Below are 17,455 nucleotides of genomic sequence, written 5' to 3'. Positions count from 1 at the left end.
GCATGCAACGCGTTGTGAGCTTGCTTCTTTGGCCTTGTTTTCCTAGACCTGGCTGCTTATTTCTCTCGCAAAAATCTGGCAACAAGACTCTGAATGACGGTCTGACAGTGAGTGAGAAATGACGTGGAGGAGCCTGGATCATTACCTTGTTAGCTGGAGTCTGATGAAACTTAGTGTTCTATGAGATCATTATAATTTTACACAACTGGGAGTACAGTATGCGAGCAAACAACCAACGTTAACAATGGAAATGAAGCGGCCAGTGTCCAAGTGATTCGACCAGACGGAATAAATAAGCTTTTCTCACCACGGAATCAACTCGTCGCCGGCTAATAGCTAGCAGGGGAACGGGAAGACTCGTCCCAAAACACGCTCGCCCCCATTTTCTTCGTGGACCAGCGGTTCTCGTACTTGTTTCACTGAGGGGATAAGGTTGGACATACGTTTAGTAGGGTTAGGCATAGCTTTACTGAGGTTAAGTTTAGGATTAAGGTTAGGTTTAAGCATAGTTTACCGAGGTCACGTTTTGGAATACCGCGGGATTTGTCCCGGGGTGGGGGGGCGACTGTGTTTTGGGGCGAGCGTGTTGGTATTCGCTAGCAGACTCTACACTGACGTTAGCGTCAACATTGAGTCAAACAATTGACATTAAAACGGAGCCCGGAATAACGCAGAAGTTACTCAGAGCTCAAATGGAGGCTCATAACGGCCATAACATTGGCTAACGAGACTGCAGCTAGCTTACTAGCTAATATCAACGTGTCTGTCGGGTTGAAAGGAACCTGTCAACATGGGCTCGTTGTTCCGTGGTGAGGAGATGTGTTTGGCCCAGTTGTTCCTGCAGTCCGGATCCTCGTACGACTGTATCAGTGAACTGGGAGAAATGGGACTGGTGGAGTTCAGAGACGTAAGTTTCCCCACAGTGGTGTAAAGTAACTAAGTACATTTACTCAAGTACTGTACTTTATAGTACAATTTTGAGGTATTTTTTACTTTTATTTTTTACTTTAACTGGAGTATTTACAATATTCAGTACTTTTACTGTTCTACTCCACTACATCTCAGAGAGCTTGTGAGAGTGAGCTTGTAGATCTGCTATTTTTAAATGATTTATAGACATTTTATACATTTGAAAACTTGTGAAATGGGACATTCTGAATAATGAGTGCTTTCTACTTTCGGTACGTTTAAGTACATTTTTATACCAATACTTTTGTACTTTTACTCAAGTAATTTTGGAATTCCGGACTTTTACTTGTAACAGAGTACTTCTACATTGCAGTATTGATACTTTTACTTAGGTAAAACATTTGAGTGCTTTTTTCACCACGATTGTGCTGCAGCTGCTTTAGCAGCTAACATGTTGTTGCAAAAACTTCCGTCAAAGACAGTTGACATAACTTAATTGGCTAACGGCAAAAGCACATTAACTAATAGATTATACACTGAGTTGCGTAGCATACGGACAACTATTGGATTTGACACCCTTTTCACCTGAACAAAATAGTCTGGAACTTTAACTTGATTTGTTGTTTCAACTTAGTTACAACTGAGGTCTTATTTCCCTTGCAAATTGATACTTTTAATTGTTGACCGAACACATGTTTTCCACATTGCACCTTTCAGCTCAATCCCAGTGTCAACACTTTCCAACGAAAGTTTGTCAGTGAGATCAAAAGATGCGAAGAGATGGAGAGGATTCTTGGTAAGGATACACAATACACATACACCGCTTTAACTTCTAGAAGTGCCTATTTGGCTTAAAACTAAGAAGCGCTCTCTAGCCAATCATCTGAGTGGTCAACGAGGCAGAAGGGTGGTTTAATTGGAGGCCATTTGCAGGAGATTAAATTCTGGGCCCATATAAGGTAGAACTAGAAGACAACTTGTGATAGGATTCTATCCCCCAAAGAAGTGCCAAGCCAGCCTAGATTGGTTCTAATCATACCCCCCGAGGCAGTGGTTCTCAAACTTTTTTAATTTGAAGGACCCCCATAACTCTGAGTTACAGGGTCCATTTGGAACCCTCTCAAGGAACACTGAGGGTCCCAGACAGTGGACCACACTTTGAGAACCACTGCTCTGAGGTTCTTCATTCAATTGAGGACCAATGACCCAAGGGGTCATAGTAGAGCTTGCCTGGATACAGATTAGGCTCGGCAGTATCATTCCTATCCTTACTCTCCTTGTATTATCTGTATTTGTGTTACAGTGATAACTGAAAAGATTACCTTATGTTGACAGATATACTCTATCTTTTACAGGATACCTTTTGAGGGAAATAAAAAAAGCTGATATACCACTTCCAGAAGGAGATGTGAACCCAGTTGCTCCACTGCCCAAGCATGTCATGGTTATAATGGTTAGCTATTGCATATATATTATTTGTTTTTGCTATCCCTCTATCATACTGTAAGTTGCTTCCTACTCCATCTTACATGTTCATAAAACGTTCCACACTAGGCAGAGTTTGTGTCTGTGGTGGTCTGTACTAGTGTAGAAATTAACACAATTTTATTCTTATGTCGTATTTTACCTTTAGTTAAAAGCACACTTATATGAAGAGACACAAAATATTGAAGTGTAACACTTTGCTCATCTGTGCATGTCACTCTGTTCTACAGGAGCAGCTGCAGAGGCTGGAAGTGGAGTTGAGCGAGGTCACCAGAAACAAAGAGAAGCTACAAAAGAATCTTCTGGAACTGACAGAGTACACGCACATGCTGCGTATCACACGCAACTTTGCTCAGCGAAGCGCAGAGGTTAGCATCTTGGCAATGTTTTTTTTTCCTCCTTTGTTTTTGCCTCTTATTATTCAATGAATAAGCAAACAAGTACATATCAAAAAACACATGAACTGAACATCATGTGAGTTTTTGTATTTCACTTTTGATTTTGACAGTTGTCATTTCCCCTATCTGTCTTGCAGCATGAGCCCTTACAAGTGCAGTATGAAGAGTTTCCCTTCTTGGAAAAGGACACCATGATGGACTACAACAGCATGCAGAGGCTTGGAGCCAAACTGGGGTGAGGGACTATACTGCAAATTATCATCATACCTTGTTTGTCCAAACTTCATCTTTTGATGATTTGTCATACCTGAATGCCCTATTTTATACTTTGTTATATGACATTGTCATGCAAAAGTAGTGACAATAGCTGATCCACAAACTCATAATGCATCGCAACACGCAAGCTTGTAGATCTGCTATTTTATTAAGAATTTGGAACATAACTAAGCCTTTAACCCATAAAGACCGGCAAAGCCTATACGTTGTTATACCTTTAAAACCGGGAAAGCATCTGTGTCATTTTAGATGTTGCTATGTATATAGCAACAGGATTTCTTTCAAATTTTGTGAATAAAAAATAGAAGGTTTTCTGAAAACTTAGGTTAGGATTCAGAAGGCGTTTTTTAAATCGGCCTCAGATCTAAATGGGTTAATGACATGCCAAAATAGGGACGCCAGTTTGAAAATGGTTAAGGTTGCCTCTGGGTTTTATCAATATTTAACCAATGAAACATATTAACAAGAGCTTGTGACTAAATAATAGCTAGAATTGGATCCGTTGGAAAACTTCACTTTGTACATACAGGTAGGTTTACGCCCAACAGCAACGATATGTTGGTGCACACTTGTTATGCTTTTAAATTGTTTGCCTCCCCATTCTCCCAGTTTTATCTCAGGGCTGATACACAGGACAAAGATAGAGGCCTTTGAGCGGATGATGTGGAGAGTGTGTAAAGGCTACACCATCCTCAGCTACTCGGAGATTGATGAGTATCTTGAAGACCCTGACACTGTATGTCCCCCTGAGTTAATATTATCCACAGTCCTTACCAATTCCCTGCATTTCAGAGTGAGATTAGATGATCAGCAGTAAAGAAAAAGACACTTTTATTAAACAATGAAAATATCTGCATATTAAAGTGACCACAGGTTTCATTAGTTATCTCCGCCTGGCCGGAAAGGGATTATGGGGATTATGTTTTCACCCGTCATTATGACTGTGAGTGGCCTATAACTGTTGAACAGTAGGTCATACAACAACAATAAAAAAAAGTTTCCCCTGGATTCCTTTGATCTTGACGCAACAAGTCCTGACTACATTTTCCGCCTTCAAAACAGACTTAGTTAGTACACCTTCTCTCTGGAATGGAATATGAAAAATCTGATTGATATACATCTTGATCACATGACGATGAAGATATATCAGTCAGATTCTTCATATTCCATTCCGATTGGCTACGATTGGTTTCCAAAATTTGCGTGAGGGGCCCATTTGGCAAAAAATACCACAAATCATGAAATTAATTTAGGCCAAAAGTGATTTCACTTCACAAAAAGAACCATGAAAAGCAAGAGGGGGGCTCGCAACTCACTTTTTTTTAAATGCTCCAATTTGTATTGCTGCTGTGAATAGCAATTGGAGCTTTTAAAAGTGAGTTCCAAGCCCCCCCTCTTGTTTTTCACAGTTTTGTAGCATTAATATGACTGGACCCACCATATTGGCCACAAATGGTCTTGTGTATCATGTGACATGAATGTCAAACAGGGGTTTGATACTCTGTACTGTTTGCCTGTAATTGCTATCTCAAATTTGTGGCCGGGGCCTATTATATCATGAACGCAACATCCAATCATACCCAAATTGGTATTGCATGTTGATGGGCCTCTATAGCGCACCTCCAAAATCGGCAAATCGCTTTCACTTCTGCTCATAGGGGGCGCCACCAACACTAAATTTTCCTTTGCACCCTCCTTGTGTCCGGACGGCTGCACCCCACTACCGACACTGCCCTGTAGGCAACCCAGCCTGGCGGAGATCTGCGCTTTGAGTGCACTTTTATAATTTGATTCTTATTTTGATATGTGGTCTACACTAAGATATCCACTGAAACCAACCTATAATGATGTAGTTTAACTAGTTTATATTGATATATTTGTTCATGTAAGTTTTATCTGACGTATTGGCTTGACGATGTCCATGTACTATTCTGGAGTTGACACTGTGAATTAATTTCACTTGAAACGTTGGTCCTGGTGGCTCGGATATACAACATTTCCTGTTATTTCCTTTACAGGGTGAACCTACTAAAAGTGTGGTGTTCCTGATCTCTTATTGGGGGGAACAAATCGGCCAGAAGGTTAAGAAGATCTGTGACTGGTAATGATTGAACTTGTTTTTATGCCTTTGCCGGTAACAGCCTTAGCCACAGGCATCATCTTCTTTTCTCACTATGGTAACGCTCCCTGCATGGCCAACGTTTTTGCGTAGTCTGTATGCACATCCACCCGTATGTCTCATTCTTGTGATCATAATATTTCAGGAATGCCGTAGGGGAATTTCTTCAAATTTGGAACAAATGTCCATTTGGGCGCAAAAAATGTATTCGGTTTTGGTGGTGAAGGTCACTGTGACCTCATCTCAGGAACACCATAAGAGAATTTCATTACATCTGGCACAAACGCTAATGTGCTAATAATAATGCTAATTACGACAAATTTCACACAAATGTCTAATAGGATAAAATGATGAAGTGAAGATTTTGGTGGTCAAAGGTTAAGGTCACTGTAACCTCACAGTTGAATAAAATGTAAACAATTTTAAGCAATTGTATTCATACTCCCCTATATCACAAACATCAAACATATGCCTCACATCATCATACACATAAGTAGTGTATAAAAAAAAGAACAAACACAGAGAAAGAGACACAAACTATGTGCAGAGAGAGAGAGAGAGACGATAGGAGAAATATCCCTATGCCTGGTGTCCAGACAGACTAGGTTATAAATTGCATCTGGGGCATACAACCGTGATGGAAGTATTTCTAGTTTGCGGTTTGTCACTGTTTAGCACTGCTTATCTGACTTTTGGCTAACACTTGTTTTTTGTTTCTCCCCAGCTATCACTGTCACTTGTATCCATATCCCAATAGCAATGACGAGCGAAATGATGTTGTAGAGGGACTTAGAACCCGCATTCAGGACCTGCACACAGTATGTCTAATTTTTTATCATTCAAAAGGTTTTTGTTGCTCCTATACTTAATAGCTCACAGAAAAGTGGTTAAACATGTATAGTTTGCTTTCACAGCTAAATTTGTGACTTCTTCACCGACTAATGGTTTACTTGAAAGATTTCTTTGCTATCATTTGCTGGTTAAAATATAAGCTGCTTAGGTGTTCCGACTGGATTGGAACATACTGTATAATGTATTCATTATATCCCAGCGAGGGTAACTCTTGTACCAGTCTTTTGTGGAAAGATAGCAGTTTGAGGTCATTTTCAGTTACAAAATAACACATGAATGTAACATGAATGAGCTTTTTATTTCCTTTGGGAGCCAGTACTGGCGGCTGTGGTAGGTTAGCCATCCGGAGGAGCAATGCTCCAAGAATTACATTAGCTGCCTGTAGCACATGATCTACATGAGACCTTTTCCTCCCCTTGTCTTACCCCCCCTCTACACACTTATTGTCTCCGCCAGGCCAAAGACGTGCCGAGACTAAGTTTTGCCCCCTATCTGTCTGTCCGTGTGTGTGTGTGTCCGTCCGTCCGTCCGCATGTCTGTCTGAACAGCTAATCTACGGCACCGTTGGCCCGATCGACATGAAACTGTGCACACACACTCCCTGGATGCCAGAGCAGAACCGCGGTCTGTTTTAGCGCCACCAGGAGGCAGAGTTTTGCTAAACAATTTTTTTATATAACTCCTACAGATTTTGTCCAAACATCTCGCAAATTGGTTGACAGTATCTCTATATTCATGTGATCCATATTCCATCCTGATTGGCTAAGATTGGCTTCCAAAGTTTGCAGGAGTTCTCCGCTTTGAACAAAATGCCTCAAATCATGAACGCAGTGTGCGATTGCTGTGAAACTTTGCACGCGCATTCCCACTAGGCCAAGGAAGAAATGACACCCTACATTTTTCAAATCATCCTCATGGTGGTGCTATAACAGGCCGATTCGCCTTTTTACCTATATTAGACCAATCGGCATGTAACTTTGCACGCACACTCCCTAGTGGCAAAGGAAAAACCTCTGCCCTTTTTCACATCTGCCTTTTATAGCACCACCAGGAGGCCGATTTTTGCAAAACATTTTTTTAAATATTTCTCCTATTGATTTTGTCCAAACATCATATAAATCTGTACAAATGATCTATAGTCATATGATCAACACGGATCTGTCTGATATTTATGACTATAATACTATAACACGCCATTTCACTTTAATAACAACATAATTAACAGTAACTCAAACTCAAAACTATATTCTATACTCCTCCCACAAATCGACATAATATGTTGTGCAATAACTTAATCAACATTAATCCCTCAACTTCTACAGATTACACTCACCTCTATAATGACTGAATTCCAACCATCACTGGCCCACAATAACCTACCTGACCTGGTAGAGACCTGGGCTCCGATGAGCACTTTTTCTAGTTGAATTTCTCTTGCTTTCCCTCTGTTGCTCAAACATACCTACACACAAACACGTAATTTCCCCAGCAAAAGCCATATTTCCAGCAACACCTGAAACTGAGACCTACGGGATTTGTACACATCCGTAAAAAAGGGCTGGCGGTTAAGGCCCATTTATACTCACGTTAATATGTATCCATATGTTCCGCAAGATATCCTTCACATACTCAACTCAATACTTAGTCTAACTAGGCCGATGCCCATTGGGAACGATCCCTAGGGATGCTCCGATATCTGTATCGGGTCTTATACTCTGCTTAAGTGCTTTTAAAAATGCCACGATACTGACGCCGTAATGTTATGCTGAGTGACTCGGTAAACATTAGCAAGTTTAGTTCCTGATCGCATTCCTGATCCCTTTGTTTTATTTTGTTTCCCCTGCCTGGTTTTCCAGATCTAATCACAAATTCTGACATTTAAGAGAAATATCTTTGTTTCTTTAAATGGGGGTGGATTGAATATTTGTTCATCAACTGTTCATGTCCCTAGGTGCTCTACAGGACAGAGGACTATCTGAAACAGGTTCTGAACAAGGCATCAGAGTCTGTCTACACTTGGGTCATCCAAGTCAAAAAGATGAAATCCATCTACTATATCCTCAACATGTGTAGCTTTGATGTCACAAACAAGTGTCTGATCGCTGAAGTGTGGTGTCCTGTCAGTGACCTTCCAACCCTGCGGATGGCGCTAGAGGAAGGCTCGGTGAGAAAACTACACAATACACATGATGCAAAAGTTACCTCTGATTGATTGATTGATTGATTGAATATTGATTGAAAAAGTACAGGTCAATACAAGGTCAGCTAAGAGGATTTAAAACCCAAGAAAGCCTATGGCTTGTTTCCATTGGGGTCCTTTGTACTCAGAGACATTTAATGACAGACAGATATACACTACTATGCAAAACATCATATGAACCGTTTGAAAACAGAAAAATGAAAATATTTACTGTAAACAGTTCGGGGCGGGCGGGCAAGGCTTTGACTTTTACAGGGGCCAGTTTCAAATTGCAGCCACCTGTAGGTACTCTTTTAGAGCGGTTTTGAAGGAGAGTAGGGTTTTACACTCCTTCACGGCTTTTGGTAGGGCATTCCACATTTTTGTGGCTTCAGCAACATGTAAATGTATACATACATTTTGAAGTAACTATATACGGTGTATATACAGTATGTGTGTGTGTATATATTTATTTACTATTATTTTTAAAGACAAGTAACTAGTTACTTTTATAATTTAGTAACTAGTAAAGTAACTAGATACTTTTTGAGAGCAGTTACAATAACTAACAAGTTATTTTTTTAAAGGGATTCTAGGCAACATTAAGCCTAAATGTAAAAGATATTTATATATATATATATATTTTACATGTTTCCCCTCTATCAGCCACTATAATGATGCTGGGGTGTTTTCCTGCATTGAAACACAGCCCTCTTTCTGAAATCCGTATTTTCCCTACAGTTTATGTTTGTCCGGGACGTAAATTAACGCGCGCATGTGCGCGTCCATGCGCGTCCGTGTGAACTGTTCGAGTGAAACCAAACGGAACCGAGTGCAGCCGACAAAAATGGAACGAGCCGCCATTGTTTTTCTGTGGGCAATTTTTACTTTTTACTTTCGGTTAAAAAAAAAAAAACGCTCTCAAACTTCTTTTTTGAGGCACGGAATTTACTTTTAAGATATCGTTTGGATAGAATTTAGTTGTTTAACTTCATATATGTAGTCAATTTATCATGACAGAGCCTATTTAAAAATAAAAATTCAGAGAGCCGGCAGGGGCGGACCGGGCGGTCAGTGACACGCATTGTATCCGAATAAAGCAACCTATTTTCGGCATGGCCCGTTTAGAAGTCCCCCCTGCGTCACCCCCTGGTGGTCGGGGAAACGAACTGCTGATGAGGAGGGGGGTGAGTGGAGCGGCGGTGTTTGACAACATTTTTTATAATTTTTGCCTACAATCCCTTTAAAGTAACTTGCCCAACACTGTTGTTCACAGAGGAAGAGTGGCGCAACAGTTCCGTCTTTTGTCAACCGCATCCCCAGCAACGACACTCCCCCCACACTAATAAGGACCAACAAATTCACTTCCGGTTTCCAGAATATTGTGGATGCCTATGGTGTGGGCACCTACAGAGAGGTTAACCCAGGTATGTATGTGGTCACCACTCTGTTTTGTAATTTGTGTGTGTGATGCACATTCAGCTGCCATGGGTCCACAGCAGTCTTATTGACTTTCTGCCATCTGGTCTTTAGCGCCTTACACAATCATCACCTTCCCTTTCCTGTTCGCTGTGATGTTTGGTGACCTGGGTCATGGCCTGATCATGGCTTTGTTCGGTTTCTGGATGGTGTTCTATGAAAACGATCGCAAACTGAAACGCACCAGGAATGAGGTGAATAAGTAGACCACTCTAGAAGTAGACTCATGCATTGTTCACAAGCAGACTTGGTACATATATGTCTTTGCCATTTACCTGGTTCTTAGTGTTTTGTGTGATTTATGTTTTTGCAGATCTGGAACACATTCTTTGAGGGCCGCTACATCATTCTCATGATGGGCCTGTTCTCAATCTATACTGGTCTCATCTACAATGACTGCTTCTCCAAGTCCCTTAACATCTTTGGTTCTGGCTGGAGTGTCCGTGCCATGAAATGGACGTGAGTACTTCATACGTTTGATCCATTTCATAACATGGCAGGTAAATCATACTGTAATAACTCTTGCTGGTATACAGTTTTCGCATCGCTTTGTAAACGGGCTAAGCCTGGACGTTCTTACCCATGTTGAGTTTTGACGATCCTTGTGGGGTGTCAGGTGTGTGGTGTTTTTTTTTGACGGATCTAACTAACGGCTAGATCCAGCCACTGTCCCCAGTACTGTTGAGAGCCCATTCCATGTTGTGGCGACAGAGTACAGTACAAGTAATGTTTCCTTACATAGATTAACTATTTGCTGTTGACATATTATAGTGTCCTAAACTTTGACGGAGCAAGTTAAGTTTATGGTGCAAAAGTAAGGATTGAGTCTTGCCTGCTGCTCGGAGCGCAGATTCAGCACTGTAGTAAAGACACAGGCTTGAGTGCATGCGGGCGGGCGTGCGCGCGCGCACACGCATAAAAACACAGCACAGAAACATCCTCACTTGCTCTCTCTTCCTCATACAAATATTGCCTACTAATTAAATATTCTTGATTGTGCTTCTACTGAAATATTAACAGAGAAAACTGAAAATTATGAATGTATTTGTGTATTTTTATTTTTATTTTTGAGCACATTCAGAAAAGCACCTGGCGACTGCTCCAAATTATTTGCCAACCCCTTGGAGGGTCGCGACCCCCAGGTTGAGAACCATTGCTGTAGGAAAGTGTAGAACCGTTCAACAACCAAATGTAACAAAAGTCCCATTTCTACATATTGTCTGGTTAATAGTGAATGCCATGTAATGAGAATGTCTATTTCTATTAAACATGTTAGAGAAGACAGATCTATGTATTGACAATGAAACAGTTTTGGATATGTTTTCTAATATTTTGTTTCACCCGACAGTGACGATCATATCAGGGCCAATCGTTTTCTAAGTCTGGATCCAAATATTACAGGAGTCTTCACAGGGCCCTACCCGCTGGGAATCGACCCGGTGAATGTTTCTTATTGTCAGATAAATAAACATCATGCATGACATCAATTATCAATGTTATTGTATATTAGTCACTCAAATGACATCCCTTCTCTTTTCCTTGTGAAGATCTGGAACCTGGCATCCAATCGCCTCACTTTCCTAAACTCATATAAGATGAAGATGTCAGTAACCTTGGGCGTCATACACATGAGTTTTGGGATCATCCTCAGTATCTTTAACCACTTGTAAGTAACCATGTCTTCATTTGATGTTAGGGCTTGTATTGACAGAATTTTGTGGAGCATAACTACATCTTATTTATGTCAACACCCACATAGGCACTTTAGGAAGAAATACAACCTGTACTTGGTATTTCTTCCCGAAATCCTGTTCCTGCTGTGTCTGTTTGGCTACCTGGTGTTCATGATACTCTACAAGTGGCTGGCCTTCTCTGCTCAGGACTCCAAGAATGCCCCTAGCATCCTCATCCACTTTATAAACATGTTCCTCATGCAGGGCGATGCTATACAGCCCCTCTATCCAGGACAGGTGAGAAGGAACTCTGTTCGACTCTAGGTTTGAAATAAATACCCGCCAAATGTGGGTAGATTGTTAGCTGTGACTGGTAAAAATTGTCAGGTCACCCTCCACAGTGGCGGGTAGGTTTTCTGCATTATTTTCTTTATAAATGAGAACCCTTATCACGTCTATAAAATAGTTGTAAAACATTATTCTTAATATCTTAGCGATCATTTCATGTTGAGACTTGCTTGTAAAATGCATCATGAAGCCACGACTCACCTTTTAAACAGATTTGTTCTAATCAGCAGTAAATTTGTGCAAAATCAGGACATCAGGAATGATTGAAAGAATTGTGGGAAAATAAATTCAAATCAGCCTCTAAACCAGATACTCAATATTGAATGTACTTAATAAATATGTATGGTAATAATAGTTCAATGTATTACAACATAAAACGTGAATTATAAGCTTGATTATTGGCAAATGAATTAATTGACTTTAACTTGATGGTAAATAAGTTGATGTATGTAATATTTATGATGATCTGCCCTTATCCTCAAGGCTTTCAATTTACAGTATTATATTTTTAATAGTCAAATCCTCTAAACCACAGTTGAACTTGGCTCAATAGGTGATGAATAAAGGTCATGCAACATGATTATACTCTAGGCTTACCATCAGAATGCATTATATGCACCATTTTCCATCCAAAATATAATGATGATAATGTAAAATCTGCCAATGTTTAAGACTGAAAGTGTAGTTGTTAGCCCTAATGCAGAGCAAAAAAAAACTACAATTATTCTCCAAGGTCTGTGTTTAATTGTGATGTTTTCTGCTTTGGTTTTGGGAGTGGCAGGTAGAAAAGTTGTATCTACCTGCCACAGTAGCTGGTGGAGAAACAAAGTTAATTGCAGATGCTGGTTCTACTGCAGAGGTCACATCACAAATTTTAATTGATCGATACTGATCAGATGAAGTCCACTTCCTTTTAAGCTGGTTATTGTCACTGAGGCAGAGGATATGAGAAGCTTATGAACATGTCTGCTCTGTTTCATCTAGACTGGACTGCAGGTGTTCCTGGTGGTCATTGCTTTGCTCTCCGTGCCTGTTTTACTGCTGGGAAAACCGCTTTACCTTTATTGGCTTCACAATGGAGGCCGCCACCTAGGAATGTACAGGGTGAGTTTCCTTGTGTCTTGTTTTGTGTGTGTGCTCTTGCCTTTGTATGTGTGTGGATAGGCATGATGTGTCATGTGCCTAAATATTTGTGTCACTAACCCCCTTAGTATGAGCGTGTGCGACGCTGCAGTGAGGAGGAACTCTCCCTTATGAGGGCTCAAGACATGGAGGAAGGAAGCAGTCACAGTGACCTCTCCACCAGCAGAGAGCATCAGACAGAGGAGGTTGGCACGACAACACCATTGTCTTCTCAGCTAGTCCAATGATTCTCAACCTGTGGGCCGTGAGGATACTGCAATTGGGCCAACAAATAATTGGGAAATTATAATAATAATATATAACATTAATATTCAAGCCGGAAGTCCCGGATCCAGAAAAGGTTGAGAACCACTGAGCTAGTCATATTATGTTACCACTTAAAAAACACAATCATGCAACATTAGTGGCAGATTTCTGCCCCCACCCAAGTAATGTTTTATTGTTTTTTCTGTTTTGAAAGTTTGACTTTGCAGATGAATTCCTACACCAGGCCATCCACACAATAGAGTTTTGCTTAGGCTGCGTCTCCAACACAGCCTCCTACTTAAGGCTCTGGGCTCTGAGTCTGGCACATGCCCGTGAGTATCATCCTTGTGAAATTCACAGACCCTCACTCAACACAAATTTGCCATTAATTCCTTGTAAAAAAAAACAACTGGCAAATCAACTGCAAGAACCTATTGCAACTAAGATTTTGACCTAGGATGGTTTGGTCTGTTGACCTAAATAATTTACACCCAATGATAGCCCTGAGAATGATATTCCACTACTGTAGTGTAAAAAGGCAATATATTTCTTGTTCCTTGATCTCTATTGCTCTCAAATATCACTGGACTGAATGTCTCCTTGCCTCTGCTCTCACAGAGCTGTCTGAGGTGCTGTGGACTATGGTGATGCGTGTGGGGCTGCGGATGGACACCAGTCTAGGCATTATTTTCTTGGTCCCTGTGTTTGGCCTGTTTGCTGTTCTCACAGTGTCTATCCTCCTGGTAATGGAGGGACTGTCTGCCTTCCTTCATGCCCTCAGGCTGCACTGGTAAGATGCATGCCCCCTACACAATGATTTCCTGTTATTATTATTATGTTATTTATTTGGACTAATAATTCCATTGGCCTTACAACTGACTCGACAGCCTGCTTCATTCCATAATTACAATTTGTTTTAGGAAATGAAAAATCTAATTTAAACATTTAAGTGAGTGACTGGCAAGACAAACGAAAATGTTTATCTAAAGGGCCATTCACTCTGAGCACTATAACTATAAAAAATATAGTTGTAAAAATCATTCTAAGTCAAGTGAATGGCAGAGTTCACACACAACTATAAAAAAAATGGTGAAGGTTATAGTTACGCATGCGTTATCATTTTCATTCCCATACCCAGGAGGTGTGGACCCATTGGATTTTTATATCTCATAATCTGGAGATACTGCACTGGAATTGCTACAGTAGCTGGGCACTGATTGAGCAGAATTATTTTAGGATAAGTGTATGCTATTTTAACCCATTTAGACCTGAGGCCGATTTTAAAAACGCCTTCTAAATCCTAATCTAAGTTTTCAGAAAATCTTCTATTTGTTATTCAAAAAATGTAAAAGAAATCCTGTTGCTATATACATAGCAACATCTAAAATAACACGGATGCTTTCCCGGTTTAAAAGGTATAACAACCAACCGCGTATAGGCTTTCCCGGTCTTAATGGGTTAAAGGGGGAAATTTGTTCGGCAAAAATATTATTTGAATGGTGCTTGTTATTCATGTTTATTTAATACAAAATGGCTTTGTTCATAAACTGCATACCTAGTTACAATACTTTCCTAACTATGGATGGGTAAACATTGGACTTATACTGCCTTTTTATTTATTTATTTACCTGTCAGAAGAGAAAGCGGGTACATAATACATATATCTTATCATATCAATAAAACAAAGGTTTTGACATGATACACAACAAATAAATTAACATGAACAGACTTAAGGGAAAGAAATATTTGAAAAAAAATCTGATCAGGTTCATCAGTGGTTCTCTTGATCTGAAAATATAAAGTAAAAAGTAACCAATGATTACTACAGATTAGGAAGAATAGTTGATTAATCACTGTTCCTGTAGTTAAACATTTGTTTTCCTTCTCAGGGTGGAGTTCCAGAATAAATTCTACGGTGGAACTGGGATCAAGTTTTCTCCCTTTTCCTTCGCCCTCCTGCCATCCAGCTTTGAGCATGATGGCTTGCTATGAAAGGACACGCAGGTCGTCATTGTCCTGTAGTAAACACAGCCAAAATGTGCCAGCAGAGATCAGTTCTAAAGGCCACCTAGATACTTCATGATGACCTGATGACATTTTTACCTTTTTTAAGAAGGTTTGTTTAAAAGAAATCGAGGTCTGACATGATTGGCTTCCTAAGCCTTACAAGGCAGTCTGAAAAGTGTAACTTCCTACAAGCCCAAGAATGCCTAAGACTTTGTATCTAATGATGACCTCTTCATGCCTACAGACAGTACAAATTGTTAGCCCGGGATTATGATTTTTTTCACTCATGTGCTCACTGAGCGTTCTTGTATCAGAATCAGAACTTGCAGCTTCATTCATATTTATGTTGCACAGAGAAATTGAACATGGCCCATTTGAAATTGTTCAACATTACATCATCCACATGGTAAACCAATTATTTGCTTTAAATGTATGTTTGAGAGTTTTTCTGTCAATGAGGTCACTGGGAGGAGTGGGATGCAAAAGTTCCTTTTCACATTTTATTTTATACTTTTTCTTGCACTGACTGCCTTACAGAAGTACAACCAAATGAATGAGAATATTATCCTCTATTTTCCATTTTTCATATTTTGGGTCTATCAAGAAATTGCAAAGGGTATTTGACTTTTCTGTATTGAAAAGTGTTTTGACATGAATGTGATAAGAGATGTATATACTTTTATAGAGCGATTGTTTAAATTATTACTATTGTTATTTTGTTTTTGGAATCAAAGTGCATCAATTTGAAAGTGGAATGTTTGTCCCATACTGTGATATGCTTCTTGAAGATGTGTATTTACAATGTTGTTTATGCCCCCATCACCTTGTGGGAAGCGTCTCACATTCCACTGAAAGCTTCACATCCTTTTATGTTTTAGCTGCTCTAGAGCCATGAAATGAGTTGGCGATAGGGCAGTAAAAGTCTGCACTACACAGTAAGTATTGATTGAACTGTGAGTTAAATTAACGCTGTGGATTTTACTGTGTAGACTGGAAAGATGTGTGAAGCCTTATCATTCTCAAACAATGCTTTAGTATGTATATGATTTAAGAAATTATGAAATTATTTTAGTGTACTAAAATCTAACTTGTGTTTTATGTTATGTTTCTAGTTTTACTTGTCATTGGAATGATTAAATCTGGCCAGTTTTATTTGTGATCATTATGCTGAACATGATGGGGTCACCCCTATGTTCCTAGTGTCTATTATGTTCCCAGGGTCTTACAGTATCCAGGTCCGGTTAGGTGGATAGTGTGTCCATGGATATTTTAACCCGAAGAAGATCCAACCGCATCAAAACGTTAGAGTTCTGCAGAGCAAAAAAGTGAGTTGCGAGCCTTCCTTTTTAAAATTTGTTCCACCGGTTTCTACTGTTTGGCTCAGCACCAAGGGGTATGTGTGTGAATTTGATCACAAAAGGGTGGATATTTGGAACATGAGACCCAGGGAACATAATATACTCCCAACATTATGGGAGTTCTTGCACCTTCTCAATCGCAATTTATCTCGCTGTGGTGTTCAAACGGCAATGTGTTTCAGTTTATGAGTGTTTCATTTTTGAAGGGTGTGGCCTTTGATATTGGAACAAGATTCGAAACTTGGTAAAATATTCAGACAACCACTGTATTGTAGAGGTGTGTACTGTATGATGCATTTGCCTTGACATTCTTTGATAACTGATAACATTCGCACATGGGGTTGGTTCTTCTACATGTCATTTCTTCTAATGCAGCCCCAATATTGTCTGTTTTTAGAATGAGAATGGGTTTCACAAGGAATTACATTGGAGAAAAAAAAATACATTGTACTAATACATTCCTGTTTTTATTTTAATTTTCTATTTGTTTATGTTGAAGATGGTAATAAATTTTATTTGATTGAATTGTACATTTTATAATTAATATTCTTTGTAGACTGATATAATTGAGCCAAGGCTGAAATACAGAACTTGATGCAGTGTGGTTAAAGGTAGGGTAAGTGTTTTTTTTTTGGTTAAAGTGTTAAATAGCTCTATATTCTGATAGTATTCATTGCTAGAGAGTTTGTTCAGTAACAGGAGTCTCCATGTCTCTCCAGCTCTTTATTAAACAGAAAATGCATTTTCAGGTCGACATACCAATTTTATCCAATCAGGATAGAGAACTCAGTCAGGATACAGATTAAACAAGTGAAATTGGAAGTGATGACACAAAGAAATGAGCGACAAAATTGGACTCACCTACCTGAAAATGTATTTTCTGTTTATTAACGAGCTGAAGGGACAGGGAACCCCCTGTTACTGAACACACACTGTATAGCAATGATTACTATCAGAAGTGCCTTTAACAAAACGTTTTGTTT

The 17,455-nt window shown here is 39.6% G+C and overlaps 1 protein-coding gene across 1 annotated transcript; it reads left to right on the top strand.

The window, feature by feature from the left end:
* The first annotated feature begins 112 nt into the window (after positions 1-112).
* atp6v0a2b (ATPase H+ transporting V0 subunit a2b) lies at positions 113-17,002 on the top strand. Its single transcript, XM_084055849.1, has 20 exons — positions 113-907; positions 1,627-1,705; positions 2,265-2,362; positions 2,625-2,762; positions 2,930-3,027; positions 3,678-3,804; positions 5,087-5,169; positions 5,912-6,005; positions 7,991-8,203; positions 9,495-9,645; positions 9,752-9,891; positions 10,011-10,156; positions 11,046-11,136; positions 11,245-11,363; positions 11,457-11,667; positions 12,703-12,822; positions 12,930-13,046; positions 13,322-13,439; positions 13,726-13,897; positions 14,997-17,002. Exons 1-20 carry the CDS (start codon positions 791-793, stop codon positions 15,097-15,099), a joined length of 2,535 nt encoding a protein of 844 aa, XP_083911975.1. The 5' UTR covers positions 113-790; the 3' UTR covers positions 15,100-17,002.
* The last annotated feature ends 453 nt before the right edge of the window (positions 17,003-17,455 follow it).

This window comes from Gymnoscopelus microlampas (genome assembly GCF_963454915.1).
Source record: "Gymnoscopelus microlampas genome assembly, chromosome: 4".
In the NCBI taxonomy this organism is placed as follows: domain Eukaryota; kingdom Metazoa; phylum Chordata; class Actinopteri; order Myctophiformes; family Myctophidae; genus Gymnoscopelus; species Gymnoscopelus microlampas.
The sequence above is the reverse complement of the archived record's forward strand: the minus strand, read 5'-3'. Positions and strand labels throughout refer to the sequence as shown.